Consider the following 20,809-nt stretch of genomic DNA (forward strand, 5'->3'; position numbering starts at 1 on the left):
AGATGATAAAACACAGCACACAAAAATAAAACTTTTAAAGTTGCAATGGCTTTGTGAATGATAAAATGGAGTTAAAAGCAGGTGTGGGCACTGTGTCTACTCCTTTTCCTCCTATTTCCCACACCTGTTTTTAACTCCATTTTATCCATGACAATGCTGGCTGAGAGCCAGCGAAACATCAGAACTTTCAAATTTTTATTTTTGTGTATGCTGTGTTCAACCTTGTTTTCCTGTTTTCTGGCAGGTAAAACGAACTTCTGTCTGTATGTAAATTATTTTCTGACAAATAGATTTTTAAATGAAACTAATTTTAAAACTAGAAACATTTATTTATTGTAACAAAATTAAAAATTTAACTTTGACAGTCCAGATACTCATTTTGCATTATATTTAAAACAAACAGAACAAGTTTAAATATGTGAGTATCTTGTTACTGGTAAATGCTTCAGTTAATGTGAAATTAAGTAAATCAAACTCTACTAGGTATTTAATTTACTTGTCACGTAAAACACATGTACCTATTTGTACAACAAAATGACACAACAAGAACTACTTAAACTGGATTGAAATTAAAATTCAGAACTAGAAACATAAAACCAATTACATGTTCCTGATTGTTTTACCGATTGAGAAATTTAGGCAGAAACAGCACCAAATGACAAATTCTTATTCCTTTTTCTAGATAGATTATTACTGATTGAGAAATTTTGGTAGAAGCAGCATCAGCTGACAACTCTTATTCCTATTTCTGGATAGATTATTACTGATTGAGAAATTTTGGTAGAAGCAGCATCAGCTGACAAACTCTAATTCCTATTTCTGGATAGATTATTACTGATTGAGAAATTTTGGTCGAAGCAGCATCAGCTGACAACTCTTATTCCTATTTCTAGATAGCTTATTACTGATTGAGAAATTTTGGTAGAAGCAGCATCAGCTGACAAACTCTAATTCCTAATTCTGGATAGATTATTACTGATTGAGAAATTTTGGTAGAAGCAGCATCAGCTGACAACTCTAATTCCTATTTCTCTATAGATTATTACTGATTGAGACATTTTGGTAGAAGCAGCATCAGCTGACAACTCTTATTCCTATTTCCAGATAGATTATTACGGATTGAGAAATTTTGGTAGAAGCAGCATGAAATTACAAATTCTTATTCCTATTTATAGATACATTAGTAAAACAAACAGAACAAGTTTAAAAATGTGAGTATCTTGTTACTGGTAAATGCTTCAGTTAATGTGAAATTAAGTAAATCAAACTCTACTAGGTATTTAATTTACTTGTCACGTAAAACACATGTACCTATTTGTACAACAAAATGACACAACAAGAACTACTTAAACTGGATTGAAATTAAAATTCAGAACTAGAAACATAAAACCAATTACATGTTCCTGATTGTTTTACCGATTGAGAAATTTAGGCAGAAACAGCACCAAATGACAAATTCTTATTCCTTTTTCTAGATAGATTATTACTGATTGAGAAATTTTGGTAGAAGCAGCATCAGCTGACAACTCTTATTCCTATTTCTGGATAGATTATTACTGATTGAGAAATTTTGGTCGAAGCAGCATCAGCTGACAACTCTTATTCCTATTTCTAGATAGATTATTACTGATTAAGAAATTTTGGTAGAAGCAGCATCAGCTGACAAACTCTAATTCCTATTTCTGGATAGATTATTACTGATTGAGAAATTTTGGTAGAAGCAGCATCAGCTGACAACTCATATTCCTATTTCTAGATAGATTATTACTGATTGAGAAATTTTGGTAGAAGCAGCATCAGCTGACAAACTCTAATTCCTATTTCTGGATAGATTATTACTGATTGAGAAATTTTGGTAGAAGCAGCATCAAATGACAAACTCTAATTCCTTTGCTTTAGAGAGATTAATGAAACAATTAAAGTCTGACATTTGGGGGGAGTTATGTAACACACCTTCATTAAGAAGGGTGTTACACTTCAAACCGATGACGTGCAAGGGGTTTCCACTTCTTTTTCGGTTTCTTGTACAAGTCCTGGTTAAATTTGTATGGATGAGGACAATACTCTATCATAACTTTTGGAGGGGATATTATACGACGGAGAAGTGAAACTTTGAAACTCCAAAGATTATAAATCATTCTGTGACAAAGTTTGGATGTTAAGTATACTCCATAGCCAGATGGAGTAAGGTATTTCAATATTCCATGGACCCTTCTGTGGAACGTGTTCCCCATTCTGTGTTTCCTACGCCACCTTCTCCCTAAAGAACTTCTCAATGTAAATACCAAGGAGTAGTTATATGTGTTACATGACTCCACCGCTACTTCTTCAGTTTCATCATAGTCATCAACAATGGCTTGGTCAATAGCATCTCTCTCTTCTGCCTCTATCATCTCAAATTTTTCAATCAAATTAGGTTCCACTCTTCTCTCCTGCAAAGAGAAATTATCCACATGTCATAGTTTGGCTTTAATTATAATCTTTGAAATATAATATGGTAGTATATATTTAACAATTTTATTAATGGAATTCTAATGAAAATCAATGCTAGATCAGGAAAACCTTCAGGAATAATGATACACAATAATAAGTTCTAATAAAAGGGCATTTAATTTGATCAAACTGTTGTGGATCCTTATGTGCTCTACCAAGTAAGCTATGCAAATCACTGTATTAAAATTACAAAATTAATACGGTAATAAGGACAATTCTGAACACCATAACACAGTTCAGTAGTCCACCATGGTAGTCTTGGATTCTCAATGCTGAAGCCAGCTGGCAGACTCCTCGACCTACAAAACCACCACTCTTGACCTTTCAACCACACACCTCAGCAAAATCCTGGTGATCATCAACACCCAAGGTCCTCCTGAGGGTCTGACAGTCTCTACAATAATCCCACACAACACCTGCATCCCTACTTTTTACCTACTGTCCAAAATTCGCCTTGGTAGGCCCATTGTGTCCAGCTACAACCCACCCAGCATAATAATTTCAGCCTTTGTCGATTTCCACTTCCAGCCTCGTATGAAAGCTCTGCTCTCCTAGCTTCGTGACACCAACAACTTCACCCAGAAAATCAATATCCTTCAACCACTGCCCCAAACACCATCCTGGCTACCACTGATATAATTTCCCTCTACACCAACATACTTCACTCCCACAGCCTCTGCTCCATTGAAATCTACCCTCTTTCGCTGCGAGATTTTGGCATGCTGATATAGCTGTAGTTTTTTTGAGGAAATTTTCAGAATTGCTTAAATTTGTAAAAAAGTATTCTAAAGTACTGATATGAATTCTACCACTATTCTTTGAACAAAGGACCATAGCTGGGAGTCTCCCATGGTGTTAGATTTCCATTGTTATTGAAGTGAAAACAGTGGTGTGCCCAAGAAGGGGGCAAAAAAAACAACCTTGGGGGATTAGGTCAAAACCCTTCCTTTTGGTCTAGTATTCCTAAAAAAGAAAAGGACCTCAAATGCAGGAAAAGATGGCAAAATGAGGGCTTACTAATAAAAATAAAAGTAATTGTACTCTCCCACTTTCAAAAATCCTGGGCATGCCACTGAGCAGATAGATGATCCTTGTCATTGTTGTTTAGATACACGTGGATGTACACGCTTTTCATTTCTTCAAAACCAAAGCGAGTTATTTCTTTGGAATACAGTCAAAATGCCAGACACTAGATGACAGCATGCTCTGGTAATGTATTTTCTAACAGGGCAACTTTGCTGGATATCAGCAGTGACATGAGAACATTTGAAATCAATTGCAGTCACTTTCCATAAGTTACCCATATTGAAAAAAATCTACTCAAGTTGCTTGCAGAGTGAAAGAGTTAACAAATCAAAAATCCACAACCCCAGCACTAACTTCCTGACCTACGTAGCCCATTGAGGACAAACATTACCCCCAGATTTGAGGCACAGTCTTAGGTCCAAGAATGGCCCATCCAATGCCTTTCATAGTTAAATTTGAGCAAGAGTGCATGGATATCCAACCCTTAAAACTACTTCTCTGGCTCCATTTCATGAATGGTATTTTCATGTTCTGCACACATGGAAACCATCCCTTTCCACTCAACCACTTCAACTCCATTAAGTTTGCTTGGACCCACTTAACCAATCAAATCACCTCCTTGATGTGGATGTGCACTTTGAGGAAAGGCATTTGAAAACATCCATCCATATCAAACCCACCAACCACAAGCAGTACTTACACTTACCCAGTTCTCACCCATTCCACACCAAGAAAGCACACTCTCTCTAGAACACCTCACCAACTTTCCAACAGAACTACAGAATATAACCTCCACCTACACCAAACCCTGGTCAACTGTTGTTATCTATCCACTCGTCACAAAACAAATATCCTAAGCTGCCTCATATACCAAACTCACATTTACCAGAGCTTCAATTTACCAATTTTTACATTACATTATGTTATATTACTCTATTGCAACATTAATGCAAAACACACCAATGAAGAATTAAAGAAACAGTTCTGGGCTACAAGAAAAGCTGATGGTAGCACTGTTGAGCCTTGTTTCCATGTTAATAAAACATTAAAATGCTGACCAAGTGAAAATTTATTGTATAAAAATACTTGCATTGTCAAAATGTTTACTGATAAGCTTTCTGTCCCCCAGAAAGCATACAATAATTAGTTGATTGCGAGAATGGAGGGGAAGGCGATTGTTGGCAGCAAATATGTTACTGTGACATTGTTGTTATTGTTATACATATTGTTTCCCTGTATTATATCAGTTTTTAATTTTGAGCATTCAGTAAAGAAAATAACCTATTTCCACAAATATAGGTAAGTTTTAGACCAATATTGAGGAAGGGGGTGGGATTCGGGGATAAACTCAGCGAGTTCAATATTTCAAATAATCTCTACTTTTAATAATTTTGTCCTGGAAAAAGAAAGATGCCGCTTATTTTCTCTCTTATTGAAATATCTGTATTTAATTCTCTTTGATAAAGCAGCCCATTAGAGTGTGCCTAGGCACACCCGGCATACCCCGTAGCTAAGCCTGTAGGAAGAAGTAAAACAGGCAGAATTTCACACTAAGTGTAGCAAGATGGAAAAACAGTTCTCATAGGAAGAAACTTGAGAGAGCACAAGGTCATTCATATTTTGTTAATGTTAAAATTTATGGCATTATTTTGTGCATGTGCAAACTCTTTAAGGAGCATTGACAAACAAGGTGGCTAAAACATAAATTTTATGTAATGAATGTCCAACAGAAAGAGATAAAGTTCCTGTGATCCAGGAATTGACACTCATGTAGAACAATTTTCTTTAGTAATGTTCCTTACTTTTTAATCTGTGTTTTTTGCCAAATAATTTTGAAACATTTGGCCTGTTTACTCCGATAGCAACTCTAAAAATATTTCAATAGAGACAAGATATTTATAGTGATGAGAAAATATCTGTTCCCCAGTGCCTGATAAATGGATTTAAGGGGGAGGGGGGGGGGGGCAAGCTAATAGTTTCTGGACACTGGTCTCTCCAAAGGGTGGCTCTATCTAATCAGTAGTATATCTTCCAACTAATGTTTTCCTGGTTAAAAAAAAAAGTGCAATGATATAATATATGTAAATATACTTATATAAAGTCATGAACATAGACCTTTCATATTAATATATGATAAATATAAATAAATAAATTATACTTACTTCTTCCATCTCCTTTAAAGTTTGTTTCACCCTTTTATCAAAGGCCTCTTTACTTCTGTAACGTATCCGTCTCATTCTTATTTCAAATACTCTTCTCCGCTCTATAAAACGTTTCATTTTTTTCTCCTGAATATCCAGTATATTAACCGTTCTCCATTCTTTCAAGATTCTTAGTTGAGTACGTCTGATCTTGCGAAACATCTTTCGATCACGGCGATTCATGAACTTCTTGATGTATCTCTTCAAACTTTCTTTCACTAAAAGGTTGAACTGTTCCTTTCGCAATATTTCTTCATAGATTCGTTTTTCCATCTCTATACGCCACAATTCCATTTCTAACATATACTGTTCATATGGACTCAATTGCGGACCTTGTTCTTCTTCCGGTATTCCCATAGCAAGTAATTCAAGGCGCCGAATCTCTCTTAATACATCTGCAAATACTGGCATTGTTTTGAGACGGAAACATTCATGTTTCACATACAGCGGAAAAGAATCCTTCTGTTGAAAGTAAAAAAGAAACATAAAGCATTAATTAGCAATTATAAAGCATATCGGTCATACATATTTTGCTTTATGAGTACGTGAATAGGATTATAATGGTTAAAAATCAGGAATACACATAAAAAGTCTGATTTCAATTTACAAAATAATCAATTAAAAATAATGTCAAATTCAAAGTTTCTGAGAATAAATGGTGGAGTTTTGCCAAAAATACATTTTATGTATTATGCTTTGGAAGTATTTTATTGGATACAGTACAGCATACAGGCTGCACTGGCATCTGAACAGACCTCCATGATGTGATATGCTGATTGAGCTGTGAATGCTCAAACCAGCAGGATGAAATGGTAGCATGTTAAACAAGTAGTCTTCATGGTTAAGAGTTTGTTTTTTAGTCTAATTTGTACACAGAAAGACTAATTGGGTCTGGACCTTCAGCTTAAAGAAGGATCTAAACCACTATGTGTCTCCACCAGGTATCAAACCTGGGACCCCTTGATTACAAGAGAAAGGTACAATAGATGCATAAGGCAAATTAAATTTCAATTTACAATGTAAACATTCATCATCCCTAAATACTTTAGACTTCTTTGAGATCATGTTTAATGTCAAAACCATGGCTTACAGTATTATATAAAAAAAAATAAGATTCTTTTCCACTGCAAGGAAAATGTCAATGAGGCAATTACAAGCATTACAATATATTCTTGCTTAAATGTGGGCTGAAAAGTGATATCATGTGAAAGTGAGTTGCACAGTCATGGACACTTCTGCTTTGTAATGATTCCAGTGAAAGTCAATTGGGTTGTTACAACTCAGAATTGTCCGTGATTGTACAATATACAGTGAAGCCTTAATTTTACATTCCTGGACTTAATATATATTCAATACTCATGGTCCCAATAGAGAAAAATGCAATAAAATTTTCCTGAAATTGATATTTTCTTGAATTTTAAGGGTATATTTGGTGTTTTTTTGCATAATTTTTGTACTTATTTATGTTAATTGTGAAGATGAAGATAAACGATAACGATTAGTTGAGGGACAAACAGAAAAAGCAACAGAAAAATAAGGTAAGGTAAAAGGTAAAGTTTCCTGTGCATATAGCACTGTACCATGAAGGCATATTTAGGGAATGTGGGGGTAGAGCCCCACACAATTTCAATCTCTGCCATTATGGAAGTAATGTGATCAGCACCATGCTCCAGCCACCTTCACCCCCCAAGTATCCATTGATTTGACGCTGGGTGAGCCCCAGAGGTACTTCATGTGGGAACAAGGCTGGAAAAAGTCCGACCTTAGATTACCCACCCCAGGAATTGAACCCAGGTCTCCATGGCAGTCAGATTCCCTACCAACTAGACCACTGTGTAGGGCTACCATACGTCCTGGTTTTCCCGGACATGTCCTCTTTTCGGACCCTGAAATTTGCATCCGGGCAGGTTTTTACTTTTTGTTAAAATGTCCGGGTTTTTACTTTTATCCAATCATCATAGGTCAGAGATCACGAAGTTACAACTTCTCAAATCATTAAACGTCTGATGTTGGCAGTACTGGATGATGCGCTAAGCATTAGTCTTTTGTTGTTACAGTTTCAAGTTCCGGTCGATGTGATTTCCGCGTCATTCGTTTGTTCATGTTTCGAAGTGGAAGTTAGAGTTTGCGAACACGGTGTAAGCTACTAATATGCCTAAAAGAAAGTTCAAGTTTACTAATGAGTTACAAGAAAAGTATTCATGTTTTAGATGTGGTAGAGATGATTTTGAAGGCGAGTGTATGGTTTGCAAACCTGGTACATATGTGTCTATGGCAAACAAAGGAGGGCTAGACTTGCAAGCACACGTGGAGTGCGAGAAGCACAAAAGAGCCGTCAGAGGTGAAGCTTCATCTACAAAACTGACTTAGTCTTTCACGAAACCTGGCTGTGAACATGAAGATAAAATAAAGTAGTTTTATTTAATGGTGACAAATTGTATTTATGTAATATTTTCGTGTTTGTGAATAAATTGTGGCTTTCGAAGAAAATGTCTTCTTTTTAGCATTTCAAAACATGGTAGCCCTACCACTGTGGCTCCTAATAACTAAATTACAAATAATCCTTACTTTTAAAAAATCTAAACATTGAGAAATGAATAATTATTCTTGAAGGCTAATTTTTTTTCAAGAGCAAGCAAAGTTACTGCTGAAAGGTTACCAACAGAGATAAAAGAGAATATGCTGAATACCTGCACTTTTGTACACACAGCAATATGCTAACATGATAAGAAAAAGTTCCCAATAACTGGAAAGTGCACATATTATGCTTACATGCTTTTTAAATCTACTGTATTCTTCTTCCACACATGCTACATGTGTGTGATTTACAATTTAGAATTTAACTTTGCCTCCTTGTAATCAATGGGTCCCAGGTCAGATACCTGGTGAGGACACATAGTGGTTCAGATCCCACTTTAAAATGTACTTCCAGTCCCGATTAGCCTTTTTGTGCATAAAGTGGACTTAAAATCAAACACAAAACTACTTAGAATTGATGACCTGATTTTGAACGACACAGAAGTACAGGCAATTTTACATTAGAAATAGTAAACTTCCTCCTGTGTTTTCAAAAATAGTTTTTAAAAATATATATTTTAAGAAAGATGAGAATTAACAACCACAAACTCACTTGTTCATATCTGACCAGCTTCACGATATAAGGCACCTCAATAAATCTTAAAATTCCAGTCCGCTCACTAGCTGCAATCACAAAGAGTCTCTCATTTTCATCATCTTCATCTTTCATTTCAGGATCAGATAATTCAGAGTCAGTCTCATACATAGAGTCACTTTCACTTAGTTTTTCATCATCAGAGTCATCCATTTCAATCGGTCGAATAGCTTTAATAATAGCAATGGCTTTTTCATTATATCTCTCTTCTAGTAATCGAGGAAGAGCCACTGTAAATAAAAAAATGTATTTAACATTTCTTTTCCATGTATAGAATTTAAAAACAAATAAACATCTCTACACAGCAAACCCTACTAAACTTCCATGTAATTACAAATGAAACAAGAAGAAAATATTTTAAAGGATGTGGTCAATATGGGGAGTCAGTTTGAAAATTTTGGTTGCAAAGAGAAAATTGAGCACAAATTATAATTATGCATAACTGAAAGGTTAAAAATGTGAACTTTAGGAAAATAATACATTTATAATGCCCCTCTTTCTTATACTTTTGTTATAAAATGACCTGAAATTGGACATATTTACTATTCCTCATATTCACTTACAATGTGCATCTCAGTTTTTATGAAGCTTTGGATGATTTTAAAGTAAAACCTGGCATTTCATATGTTATTAGAGACAAAATAATTTTCTTCATTTGTTAAATGTACAAAAATATTAATTCATGAATATTCATTACAAGAGTAAGAAAAACACATAAAATTAACACATGCACACACGGGTATGTAAAGCTGACCATCCCAAATCTCTTCGAAAATATCCTAAGAATAACAAGCCTTTCTCATTAATTTTTGTTCTGCTGTTTCTCAAACTGGTTTTTGGAGAGTAACTGTTTATTATTATTAGACTTGTTAGTTGTTCATGGAGAAACATGTTATTTGTGGAACACCAAGTTTCTGACATGACAAGTCTGCATCTAAAATGATGGATCTAGATGCAGGAAAAACATTAAAACTATTATTGCTGATAGATGTACAAGTATAATCTACTGAAGAGGTATGGCTAATAAGTAGGCTTTTTAGATCTCCTAGTTTGTCCACAGGCCTTCCAGAATTTCATGTATGAGCTTGGAAGGGACCAGGAATTCCTATAGAATGAGAACATGGTTCTAGACTTCCAGAAACTCTATATTTCTCTTTCTTCCAATCTTGTCTAAATGTGAAGTGGCATGTGTTTACCAATCAAGACAGATGTAGCAAATTCTTGTAAGGAGGGTGTCTTCACAGAGTTGGTCAGTGGCTAATTTTTGTTGATTCTGCATATTTATTTTTTTTTTCCATCTTTCTGCAGTGATTTATGGCAATGTGTGGCAATACTGAAAACAGAGCTTCAGGCTATTTTCTGCCATCCCCATCTTGGAACATGTTGGGAAGAAATGGTCGAGGGTTCCTGGTTTTCCCAGGAAAAATATAATAATAATAAATAACCCATGGCTCAACAGCCGTTGAAGTGCCTTGGCCTATCTTCCAACTGCCAGTCTCCCTCCCACAATGCTACTTAGAGGTGTGGAGACCTTCAACCAATAATGGGGTGATGTTGAGTCAGCATATCAAATCCTCAGCCATTATAGGAGAGTTCTGAGACGGGGTTATGCTACTCACTCATAGCTCCCCAATTTCCTCACGATGGTGGGTTACCACTGGTCCTATACACAGGCCAAGACTGAACCCAGGTGGACTCGAACCAATGCCATTCTGCAGCCGGAGTCCAAAGCACAGTGCCTTACACTACACAGCCATGGAGGAGGACTTTTCCAGGGAAAAAGTTACTTTATATATCCACAAGAGAAAAAAAATATTTTTTGTGTTTAATACACATAACAATACAAACACGAAAAGTGTTAACGTATCCACATACCAGTTACGTTAGCACTTTTCTAAAGTCCCGTAACACACATGAAAAGTTATACAATTTCTGAGATTGTGAAACATTGTTGAACTACATGTGTATATGCATGCATGCACATGCTCATATATGTATGCACACACACACCTCACATCATGATCATCAAAGTGTGCTCCAACACAAACCTGAAATCTTTATTTTTTGCTACGTTTGGTAATGCTATGTACACCACTGTAACTTCTAAAGCATGATCCATAAACCATAAGTAATTCTGTCACCCTTTAATCTCAGGCTCTCAGGATCAATCCCCAATGGAGGCACAGTGGTTTGGATCCCATTTTAAATTGTGGGTCCAGTTCCTATTAGCCTATCTGAACATAAAGTGGATTTTACACAAAAAAAATTCTGGAAAAATACCAATTTTTTAAATGGATTTTTTGACATTTCAGGCCAATTTATTCCAGATTCTGCCTCAGTTTTGGGGCCAATGTGCACTAGGCCAGTGTTTCTCAATTGCTGGGCCACAGTTTGGCCACTGGCATCAGTTATACCAGACTATGAATGGATCATTATTGATTAATTGATTTGCTTCATTTTACTTCATTTCTTGTGGCACTTTTGGCTAATTTGCGAAGATGGGGATGAGTGATGATTTGATGGAATTCACGAATGGACACTCACAAACATCCATGCCCAGGCCAGGATTTGAACCCGGGACCTCTGACATCATAGCACAATGTGCTAACCAGCCTGCTACGGGAGCCGGCGAATGGTTCAATAGATCCAGTGGTTGACAACTAATGTAAACCTAATTTTATATTTGTTGACAAGCCTCAATATAATCAAACTATTGCTCTTTATGATTATACCATAATTTATTATTAATATTTAATTTAATAACATTTAAAGCTGAACTACATAGTGGGGTGGTTAGTACAGCATGCTATGATGACAAGGGACTCGGATTTGAATCCTGGTCTGGGTATGAGTGTTCCTTCATCAATTTCATCATATCATCACTCATTCTCACTCTTTGTAATCAGCCAAAAGTGGAAGAAAATCAAAGTACGAGGCATATTTTAAAGTAAGTTCTGTCTTGCAATTAGGCTGCTGTAGTGCTGCACTCGCAGTTTCGAAAATGCGTGCTGAGGACCTGCATGTATGGGCTTGCAACAGATGGCAGTACGCAACTGTTCGCCTGAGTGGACAGTTGTTCAGGTGTGGTTGCAATGCCTCAGATGATTGAAAGTCCCGTAGAGTGTGAGCTACGTGCTGTCATTCATTTTCTAAGTGCAAGAGACGTGAAAGTGGCTGAAATCCATCGGCAGATTGCAGAAATGTATGGAGACAACGCTATGAGTGATAGCATGGTAAGAAGATGGGTGAGGGCATTTAAAGATGGCCGTACAAATGTGCACGACGAGGGACAAAGTGGGACCGTCTGTTATTAACGATGACCTGGTGCAGCAAGTTGATGAAAAAGTGTGTGAAAACAGACGCTTTATGATTTCATCTTTATCTACAGAGTTTCCGGAAGTGTCACGCAGTGTTCAGTAGGAAACTTTGACAGTACGCTTAAGTTACCGGAAGTTATGGTCATGGTGTGTACCAAAAATGCTGTCTGAGTTACACAAAACCAAACGGTGAGCCAGTGCTTTGACTTTCCTCAAGAGGTACAGTGCTGAAGGTGATCAGTTGTTGAGCCAAATTGTCACTGGTGATGAGACATGGGTGTCTCATGTTACACCGGATTCAAAGCAACAGTCCATGTAATGGAGGCATTCAACATCACCCAAGAAAGTGAAGTTCAAGCAAACAATTTCAGCCCGAAAAATCATGTGCACAGTGTTTTGGATAGTGTTGCTTGTGGGTTTTTTGCCTCGGGGTGACACAGTATATGCTGAGACATATTGTGAGACCTTGAATGAACTGCATCGTGCAATCCAAAACAAAAGGCGCGGCATGCTCAGTAAAGGGATCATATTGCTTCACGACAATGCTCATCCACACGTGGCACATCGAACCCAAGATCACATCATGTCATTTGGTTGGGAACAAATTGATAGCCCTGACATAGCACCCAGTGTCTATCACTTGTTCCTGCACTTAAAGAAACACCTTGCTGGTCAGTGCTTTAACGCAGATGATGGCGTGAAAACAGCTGTGCAGCAGTGGTTATCTGGTGGCCGATTTCTATGAAGATGGCATTCAGAACCTGGTCTCGTAATATACGATAAGTGCCTTAATGTAGGTGGCAACATTATGTTGAAAAGTAGATGTAGGCCCAGGCTTTCATGTAAAAATAAAATTATTACAACACGTGTCCTTGTGTGTATGTAATATCAAAATGGAACTTACTTTAAAAATATGTCTTGTATAATAAACCAAATTGAATTACTGCACTAGGAGGCCAAAATACATGACAACTGCTTGCTCTGTAACCAGGTTTAGCAGCCAAGTCAGATTACTCATGATACACATGAAAGCCGGAATACAAATATTTTTAGCTGAACATAAATATAATGGGGTTTGATACTAGATTTTCGATCTAGTTCAAGAAAAAATTGTTTCACTGAGGGCACATTTGATAAGTGTGTTAAAACATGTAGCAAAATTTCCTACTTTTGTTTTATGTGCATGTTTGTATGTCATATTCAAACATTGAAAATTACATCATACTATTAGATTCTATTCACAAAACTACTCTAGTTATATGAAAGTGTGTACACTATGTAAATATATTTAATAAGCCCACTGAAATATGAAGATAACACTTGGCAAAAAAGTCCATTCATGCTGTTTTGCAACTACTGCTTATGTCTAGATATGAATGTCATGTTGAAAGCAATATTTTAAGTTTAGAAATATGTGTACTAGAGAGACAAATGAAAGCTGTAAAGGAGAAAAGTTCTGTCAAATGATGTATTGTGACAAATTTGAAACACTTGTGGAAAAAAGCAGAAAAAAGTCAGTCAGGGTTTTTTCGAACCACTTCCAAATCTGTGCAAACATGGTTTCACAAATGACAAAGCTCTGGTGTGTAATTCCAGACTTAAAATCTTATGAGTCAAAATTCATGAAATCTATGCAATTGATTAACCTGCATGAGCTTGAAGGTCTTAATACAAAAACAATGAAATATATACCAGCTATTGGGCATCCTGAAAACTGCTGCTCAAACACAGGATATTCGTAACTCGTCGATATGTCCCAAAGTTCAAAGTGGCCATCAGAACGAGAAAGGTAGAACATTAAAGGATGGTGGTAAGACCAAGTTGCCCAGACATACTTGTTATTATCATTTTGGTTATCTACAAATGGTTCAATCTGAAAAACAGACAGAAAATATTAAAGTCATTAAAAATATATATACATATCAGGCACGTATATTCTAGGCTAGCTAGGCTATCTCTGAAGCCCAGACTAAATAGAGAAAATAATTGACAAGCAAATGTGACCGATGTTTCACTCAAATAACGTCCACTGGAGAAAACGATAGTACATGGAAATGGGCTCCTTTCCCTTAAAACTACCACCAGGCTTCATCCGTTAAATTCTTCCTCAACCACCACCTGTAGGCGATTGGTGACGTACTTGCAGTAGCTTCCAAACCCAAGAGTTGGACAGGAAAGTCTTCACTTTATAACAGCAATAAAACCTTACAGCGATGCCAATTCGCTAACCAGCATAAGATTATTCCCAGAAAAGGGAAATTTTTAAACAGAACTACAATTACAGGAATGAGAAAAGGTGGCAAAGTGACAGGGAATTTCTTTCTCCCTCTGTGCCAACACTGTCCCATTGAACACATGCAGAAGCAAGAGGCCGCACTGGCCTTCAACCAATCATGCTTTACGATGATGGCAAAGTTTTGAATCCCTCGGCTGCTTTATTTATGACTGGGGGAGAGTGGCTGACCGTGTTGAAGGAAGTTTAAGAAAATTACGTACCTTACTGTGCAGATTTTATTTAGTGTATTGAGTGAGTGACATATACGTTTTGAATGATCTGTGCTGTGTAGTGTAGTGAATGAACATGAGTGACATAATTAACGAACTATTGACGAAACAATTTACTCGGCTTTTGTATGAGGGTAAGCTTCAAATTGTGAAGATATGCAGGCCTCTGGCATCCCAAAGAAGAGCAGAATGGATTTGATTTAGTTTTGTTATTTAGCATCGCTTTTCTGCCACTTTAGCTAATTGCGATGACGAGGGTGACTGACTATATGATGAAATTGATGAAGGGACATTCACAAAAAATAGCCATGCCCAGGCCTGGATTTGAACCCGGGACCTCTGGCATCGTAGTATGCTGTACTAATGACCATTTTACCACAGACATCGGAGTTCCTGTTCAAATGAAATATTCAAGGTACGATGTTTATTATGTATTTTATACTCGCACGTAGGCCTACATAAATATTTCACAACATGGGCCTCTATATTTTATAAATAACCATGAAATACTTGAAATTCTTTCCTTACTGTTTCTATATTAATGAAACAGTGACATTCTTATAATTATTTGTAAATTGTAAGGTATGTGTTTTTAATTACAATGTCACATCACTTCAGCGGCGGATCCAGAAATTACAGTTGCGAGGGGCAATTTTCACTAGTGTGCCTCACCTCACCAAGAATAATTTCTAACCTACACTTGAACTGTTTTATATGAACAATATATCATACTCTAAACAGGAATCAATGATCCAGAGATTATAGTATTGTTTTGCATGCACAGATAGGGAGGGACCCAGTAGATGGTTTGATTGATTCAGTTTATTTTACTTTGATTTTTTGCCACTTTTGGCTAATCACGAAGATGAGCAGGAGTGATGATATGATGAAATTGATTACGGAACACTTTGATTGATTACATGCCCAGGCCACAATTTAAATGCGGGATCCCAAGAAGATGGTCATTACAATAGTGTATGTTGTTATCATAATTCCTCCTATTGCCACCATAAACGGGTTGACTGGGTATGAGGAATAAAAATTAACTGAATCATCAAATAAAACAAAAACATATTCTCTCAAAGGGTTCTGATTCGATCCCCCTTTTATTGCAAGTTAGGATCAAAATTTAAACTCTCAGTGCAGTTCCGATTAGCGTGCCTTGAACACAAAGTTGACTTAAACGAAACTTTAAAAACATTATCTAGCCTGTTAAACTTGGTGATAAAATACAGAATATTTGAGTCTTCAAAAATATTAGGCATAAAATATCCAAAAGCCTGGTAGCGGATCCACATGCACGGGGAACTTACACCTTTTACCTATGAAAAATAACTTTTTGTTTTACCCAGTGTCTTTATTTTCTTGTAGTTTACGGTTATTACAAGCAAAAGAAAACAGTTTTTCATTGTGACATTTCAGCAATGTAACATTGACAACATCCATTATATAACGGATTCTTTTTGTTTAAAAAATTGCTAACCATTGTTATAACTATCTTTAGTGAAAATTAAAAGAAATGTCTGATGAAGGGAGTGTGTGTTCTCCTGAAACGTCACAACAAAAAACTGTTTTCTTATGCTTGTAATAACCGTAAACTACAAGAAAATAATTCTACAATGCAAGCAATGGGTACATACAAGACAAAAACCAGTGTTTTTGTTAGGAGTTCAAACTTGAAAGTTCCCCTACTCCAAAATCTACTTTTTCACTTATACCCTTTGGCTTCCAAGCACCTCAATTATCCTTTGATGTGATCACATATCATAAGGCAAGGAAAAGGAATAAGTGAAATCAACATTTAGGTTTAAAAATAATGAGATTGGGGTCAAATATGTATATACTGTGCATGCTAGGTGGAGACTGAGTAGATAGATATGCGATCATACTGAAATATATTTTGTGTCAAAAATATTGGCATTCACTTAATAGATATCAATTATGTATACAGAAGCAGCAGTGTAGTCACTTACTCCTGTGCCTTGATGCCAAATTGCATAGCGATTTCCACCATAACTGAGGACTACTTCACCATCATATGGAGATCTAGAAAAGTTGGTTACAAATCCATCATGTGCTTGATATCTCATCAGTTTGGTATATTCTAAAAAGAGAAAATGTTTTTAAAGAAGGATTTACAAAACTTATACTAAGCTAATAATCAGGCAAAATGATTTGTTGATGTAAATCATATGAACCAATGACATACAAATTTTAGTTAAGCCAGCAATATGACTATGCAATATAACATTGACTAAAAATCCAATGCCTTAAAACAGAGGTTCCTAAACTTTCTGATTTCACAGTGCCCTTAGTGTTTCAAGATTTTTTCCATGGTGCCCAAGTCAGAATGTAGGCCTATCTAACAGTTGCAATGGTCAGTTAGCGTGGTTCGATTGCTTGCCATAAGTTCATTTTTAAACACACATTTCAAATTCAGAAACATTCTATGTAAAAGTACTAAATAAGCACATATTTCGAACAATCATATCACTGATTGAATCTACAATTGTAATTAGTGGGAACCATTTCTCAGTGCACCTGTAAGCCAGCCATGGCCGCGGTGCACACTTTGGGAACCACTGCCTTAAAACATGCATGAAAGAAATGTAAGAATTTTTTCATATGTTCGTTCCTTTATTGTGTGTATGGAAAATGGTGATGGTGATCCATTTAACAATGAAACAGGATATGGAATATACAATAGGAACTACTGTAAAAGTTATCTTGAAAGATGAAGAAATAAGTAATTTGTTTCAACAAGTAATTACTTCTAATAACAAAAAAAGACTCAGAATATGGGTGAGAAAGGTGCTAATCATATTGTATGAACTTTAGTATGAATAAGATATACCTAAAAAATAATAACAAATAACTTATTGAAGGCACAAGAAAGGTTTTTTCTTGTAGATGGCCATCTGCATTAAAAGAGGCATATATTTATAAAATATAAGGTAATTTAAAGTTGTGAGGTACTGATATTGTGAGTTCTTCAATTCCTGAACATCCTAAAGGGTGTGAAAACACATCTGATAAATTGTTGATGTTACATATAGTGTGGCAGTCTGCAAATTTACTGATTAATAGATTAACGGTAAAATAATATTAAGTATATTCCAAAAGCAAAGAAAATATAATTAGATTATGGACACTAGTATAAACATTTTAAACGTACAAAACAAATAGCTGATTGCTTTCACTGATCACCGTTTGTATGCTGACTGGCCAAAGCAGGGTTGGAGATGTATCTGTAAAAAAAGATACATCTCCAACCCTGCTTTGGCCAGTCAGCATACAAATGGTGATCAGTGTAGCACACACACTGGGAGAACTGTATGTCCACAACAATTCAGGGTCTGACAGTAGCACATAAGCGGCACTGAAGGAGTTTTTTCATTTTTCATTTTTTTTGGGGTTGATATCCTACAGCATCAATCCTTTGACAAGGTGGAGCCTGGGCCACCGTAACATAATCCTCCCTGGCAACCTACATACAAAGATAGGTCTTTACGTGGCCACCTGATGAAGTGGAGCCTGGATCACTGATAATCCTCCCTGGCAACTTCATGCATATAAAGGTCCTTGTGACCAACAGGCAAGGTGGAGCCTAGGCCACCAAGAATAATCCTCCAAGGCAACCATTTATAGACACATATGATTTAACAGACTACACACTACCCTGAAGACGGAGGCAGATTCAGCCTCCGAAACGTTGGTAAATTTTTTGAAAATAACAGTGGTTAAAAGTCCAAAACCAAGAATATATATCTTCACCGCATTCCATGTAACTGTGACCTCTGATGGGAAAAGTTACTTTTACAGTCAAATCTATTGTACAACCAATGGCTCTGATTGATGGAGTTTCTTTTTCCACTTTATGCACAGAAAGGCTAAAGTGCGATTCAAACCACTGTGTTCCTGCAACTATGTTACCACTATGCCATCGAGGAGGCAACAAAACCAATGGTAAAGATGATAATAGGCAAATTGTCCATCACTCTTTTCGTTCTTTTGTATTCTACATCCTGTGTTGTTTTGAGAAATGAAATTCTGCTGATGCAAAGGCAATGTTGTCCTCTGATTATTGACATTTTAATTTCAATTCATGATCATCAAATTGTGCGAAACAGACTGAATTAAAAATGTTCATGAACAATTCACCTGCTTACTTACTTATTGGTGTAGTTTTTATGCCAGAACATGAAGCACAAAAATGTACCAATGCTGGATTATTTTTTCAATATGATGAAAACAAAGTCTTATAGCATTGATGCAACTTCATTTGCTCTTTTTTTCATTGCAAGTGTACCACTAGACATACCAAGAAGCAAGATCATGTACGTTAAACATGTATAAAGACAGTTGCCTCTTGTAGTATACATGGTTCATTTCTGAAATACATTCAGACTTCCATTTTTTCCATTTCATGGAGGACTTTGATAATTTTTCTCCTGAATGCCTACTTTTTATGCTGATTTATGTGGGATTGTGATAGTTCTTCCCAGGAATTAGGCATGTTGCAATGTAGTACTCCACCCTTATAGTAATAGTATAGTATCAAAATCCTGATTTTCACCAAAAGTAGACCTTGATTGTTTTTTTGCTGCACCCTTCATATGTTAAAATATTATACCCCAGGAAATGTTTCACCTTCCATTACAAATGTACACTAACCAAACAAAATTGTTCATGTGAATTCAAGAGGTTTGGAAAAAGTGGAATCTAACTTTATGAATCTCAAACACCCATGCCATACAAACATGTAATAAAGAATTAATTTCTGGCACAGGGTTTCCTGAAGCAAGGGGTCTCAGGCGAGTGCTCGAGTTGTCTCCGCACGACTTTGTATTAGGGTTGGCTGACCAGTTATGATGATGTTACACAAAATATACTAATTTATACCTTAATTTTTGTGAGTACTGGAGCTTCAAATGTCATTATTAATTTATACTTTGTTTCCCAAATGTTTTGTATATTTTTAAAACTACTTACACTAAACCACCTTTCTTTGTACTCTTAGCAGTGGCAGCGATTAGGGAGGGCGAGGGGGGCATTTTCACCACTTTTGCCCCCACACAATGCTAAATCTTATCTACAAAGGGAAATATACTGTCATTGTCCCCCTTAGTTTTGGCACCTTGCCCCCCACCTCCCCCACGGTTTTGGGACCCAATCACCGCCACTGACTCTTAGCCTTTTCAGCCCTGAAGGATCGAGGTCAATTTGAAAATGTAGATAACCAATAGAAGATATGTGTGTGTCTTAGTTATATATACATTCTAAATTACATATCTGACAAATTTTATCAAATCTACTAACTGGACTTTGTAAACTGTTGAATGACAAATAATGGGAAAAGCTTACCCTCCATATGGATGAAATGTCTTGCATCAAACTTTTGTCCTTCCCAACCAGCCAATGTAACAAATCCATCACTATGTCCAAGGAGCATATCTTGTCTTTTCATAGATGGATCAGCAACAGCTTCATCTAATTGCAAATAAAAATCATAGTAATTAACTGCAACAGCAACAATTTTATATTATTTAAAACACACATTACACCATGTGTCATTCACATGATTACAAATTAGTAGTGAAAGTCACCTTGATATGTCTGTTTAAATTTTCTGGTCAATCTCGGCTAACAGTATTTTTCTCTTATTTTTCCTGCATGAAGATAGGTTGTAGAGTAGGTTAAAACTTAAAAAATCTAATGGAAGAAAAAAGCCGATGACTTCTACTCTGGTAGAAAAACATAATTGAATGCAATAAACTTAAATTTCAGGGATGCCTAATGATTTTGCAGGTGTGAACATGTCCTGAATGCAAATCTGACTGATGTCACCCTGTTATCCTTTGGCAATAGCTGCCATATGGAATTCAAATACAGCAGCCAGAAAACTACATTTGCCCCATCTTGTATCTTTTGATGTACTTTACTATTCAACATAGGAAGTTGTTGCCAATGGCAATCAATGAGAAACCTTCATAGCTTACAATGATAAACAATTAAGTGTATTTTTCTTCAAATTGTGTAATATAGAAGTAAAAAGTTTTACTAACAACACAGATTTCTTTGAACTTCAATTTCCT

At 36.2% G+C, this 20,809-nt stretch overlaps 1 protein-coding gene across 2 annotated transcripts in view; it reads right to left on the bottom strand.

The window, feature by feature from the left end:
- Window positions 1–365: 365 nt before the first annotated feature.
- Window positions 366–20,809, bottom strand: part of LOC145984303 (uncharacterized) — a 141,833-nt gene continuing 121,389 nt past the window's right edge. For both annotated transcript variants that reach the window (XM_083117951.1, XM_083117952.1), the window contains exons 13-18: window positions 20,079–20,204; window positions 16,688–16,818; window positions 13,902–14,082; window positions 8,851–9,122; window positions 5,682–6,182; window positions 366–2,432 (exon numbers count right to left, since the gene is read on the bottom strand). In XM_083117951.1, the coding sequence (XP_082974077.1) occupies window positions 1,971–2,432; window positions 5,682–6,182; window positions 8,851–9,122; window positions 13,902–14,082; window positions 16,688–16,818; window positions 20,079–20,204 (1,673 nt within the window). In that variant the 3' untranslated portion in view covers window positions 366–1,970. The remainder of the gene's footprint in view (window positions 2,433–5,681; window positions 6,183–8,850; window positions 9,123–13,901; window positions 14,083–16,687; window positions 16,819–20,078; window positions 20,205–20,809) is intronic.

Source organism: Lepisma saccharinum, chromosome 2 (assembly GCF_977018435.1).
Source record: "Lepisma saccharinum chromosome 2, izLepSacc3.1, whole genome shotgun sequence".
NCBI lineage: Eukaryota > Metazoa > Arthropoda > Insecta > Zygentoma > Lepismatidae > Lepisma > Lepisma saccharinum.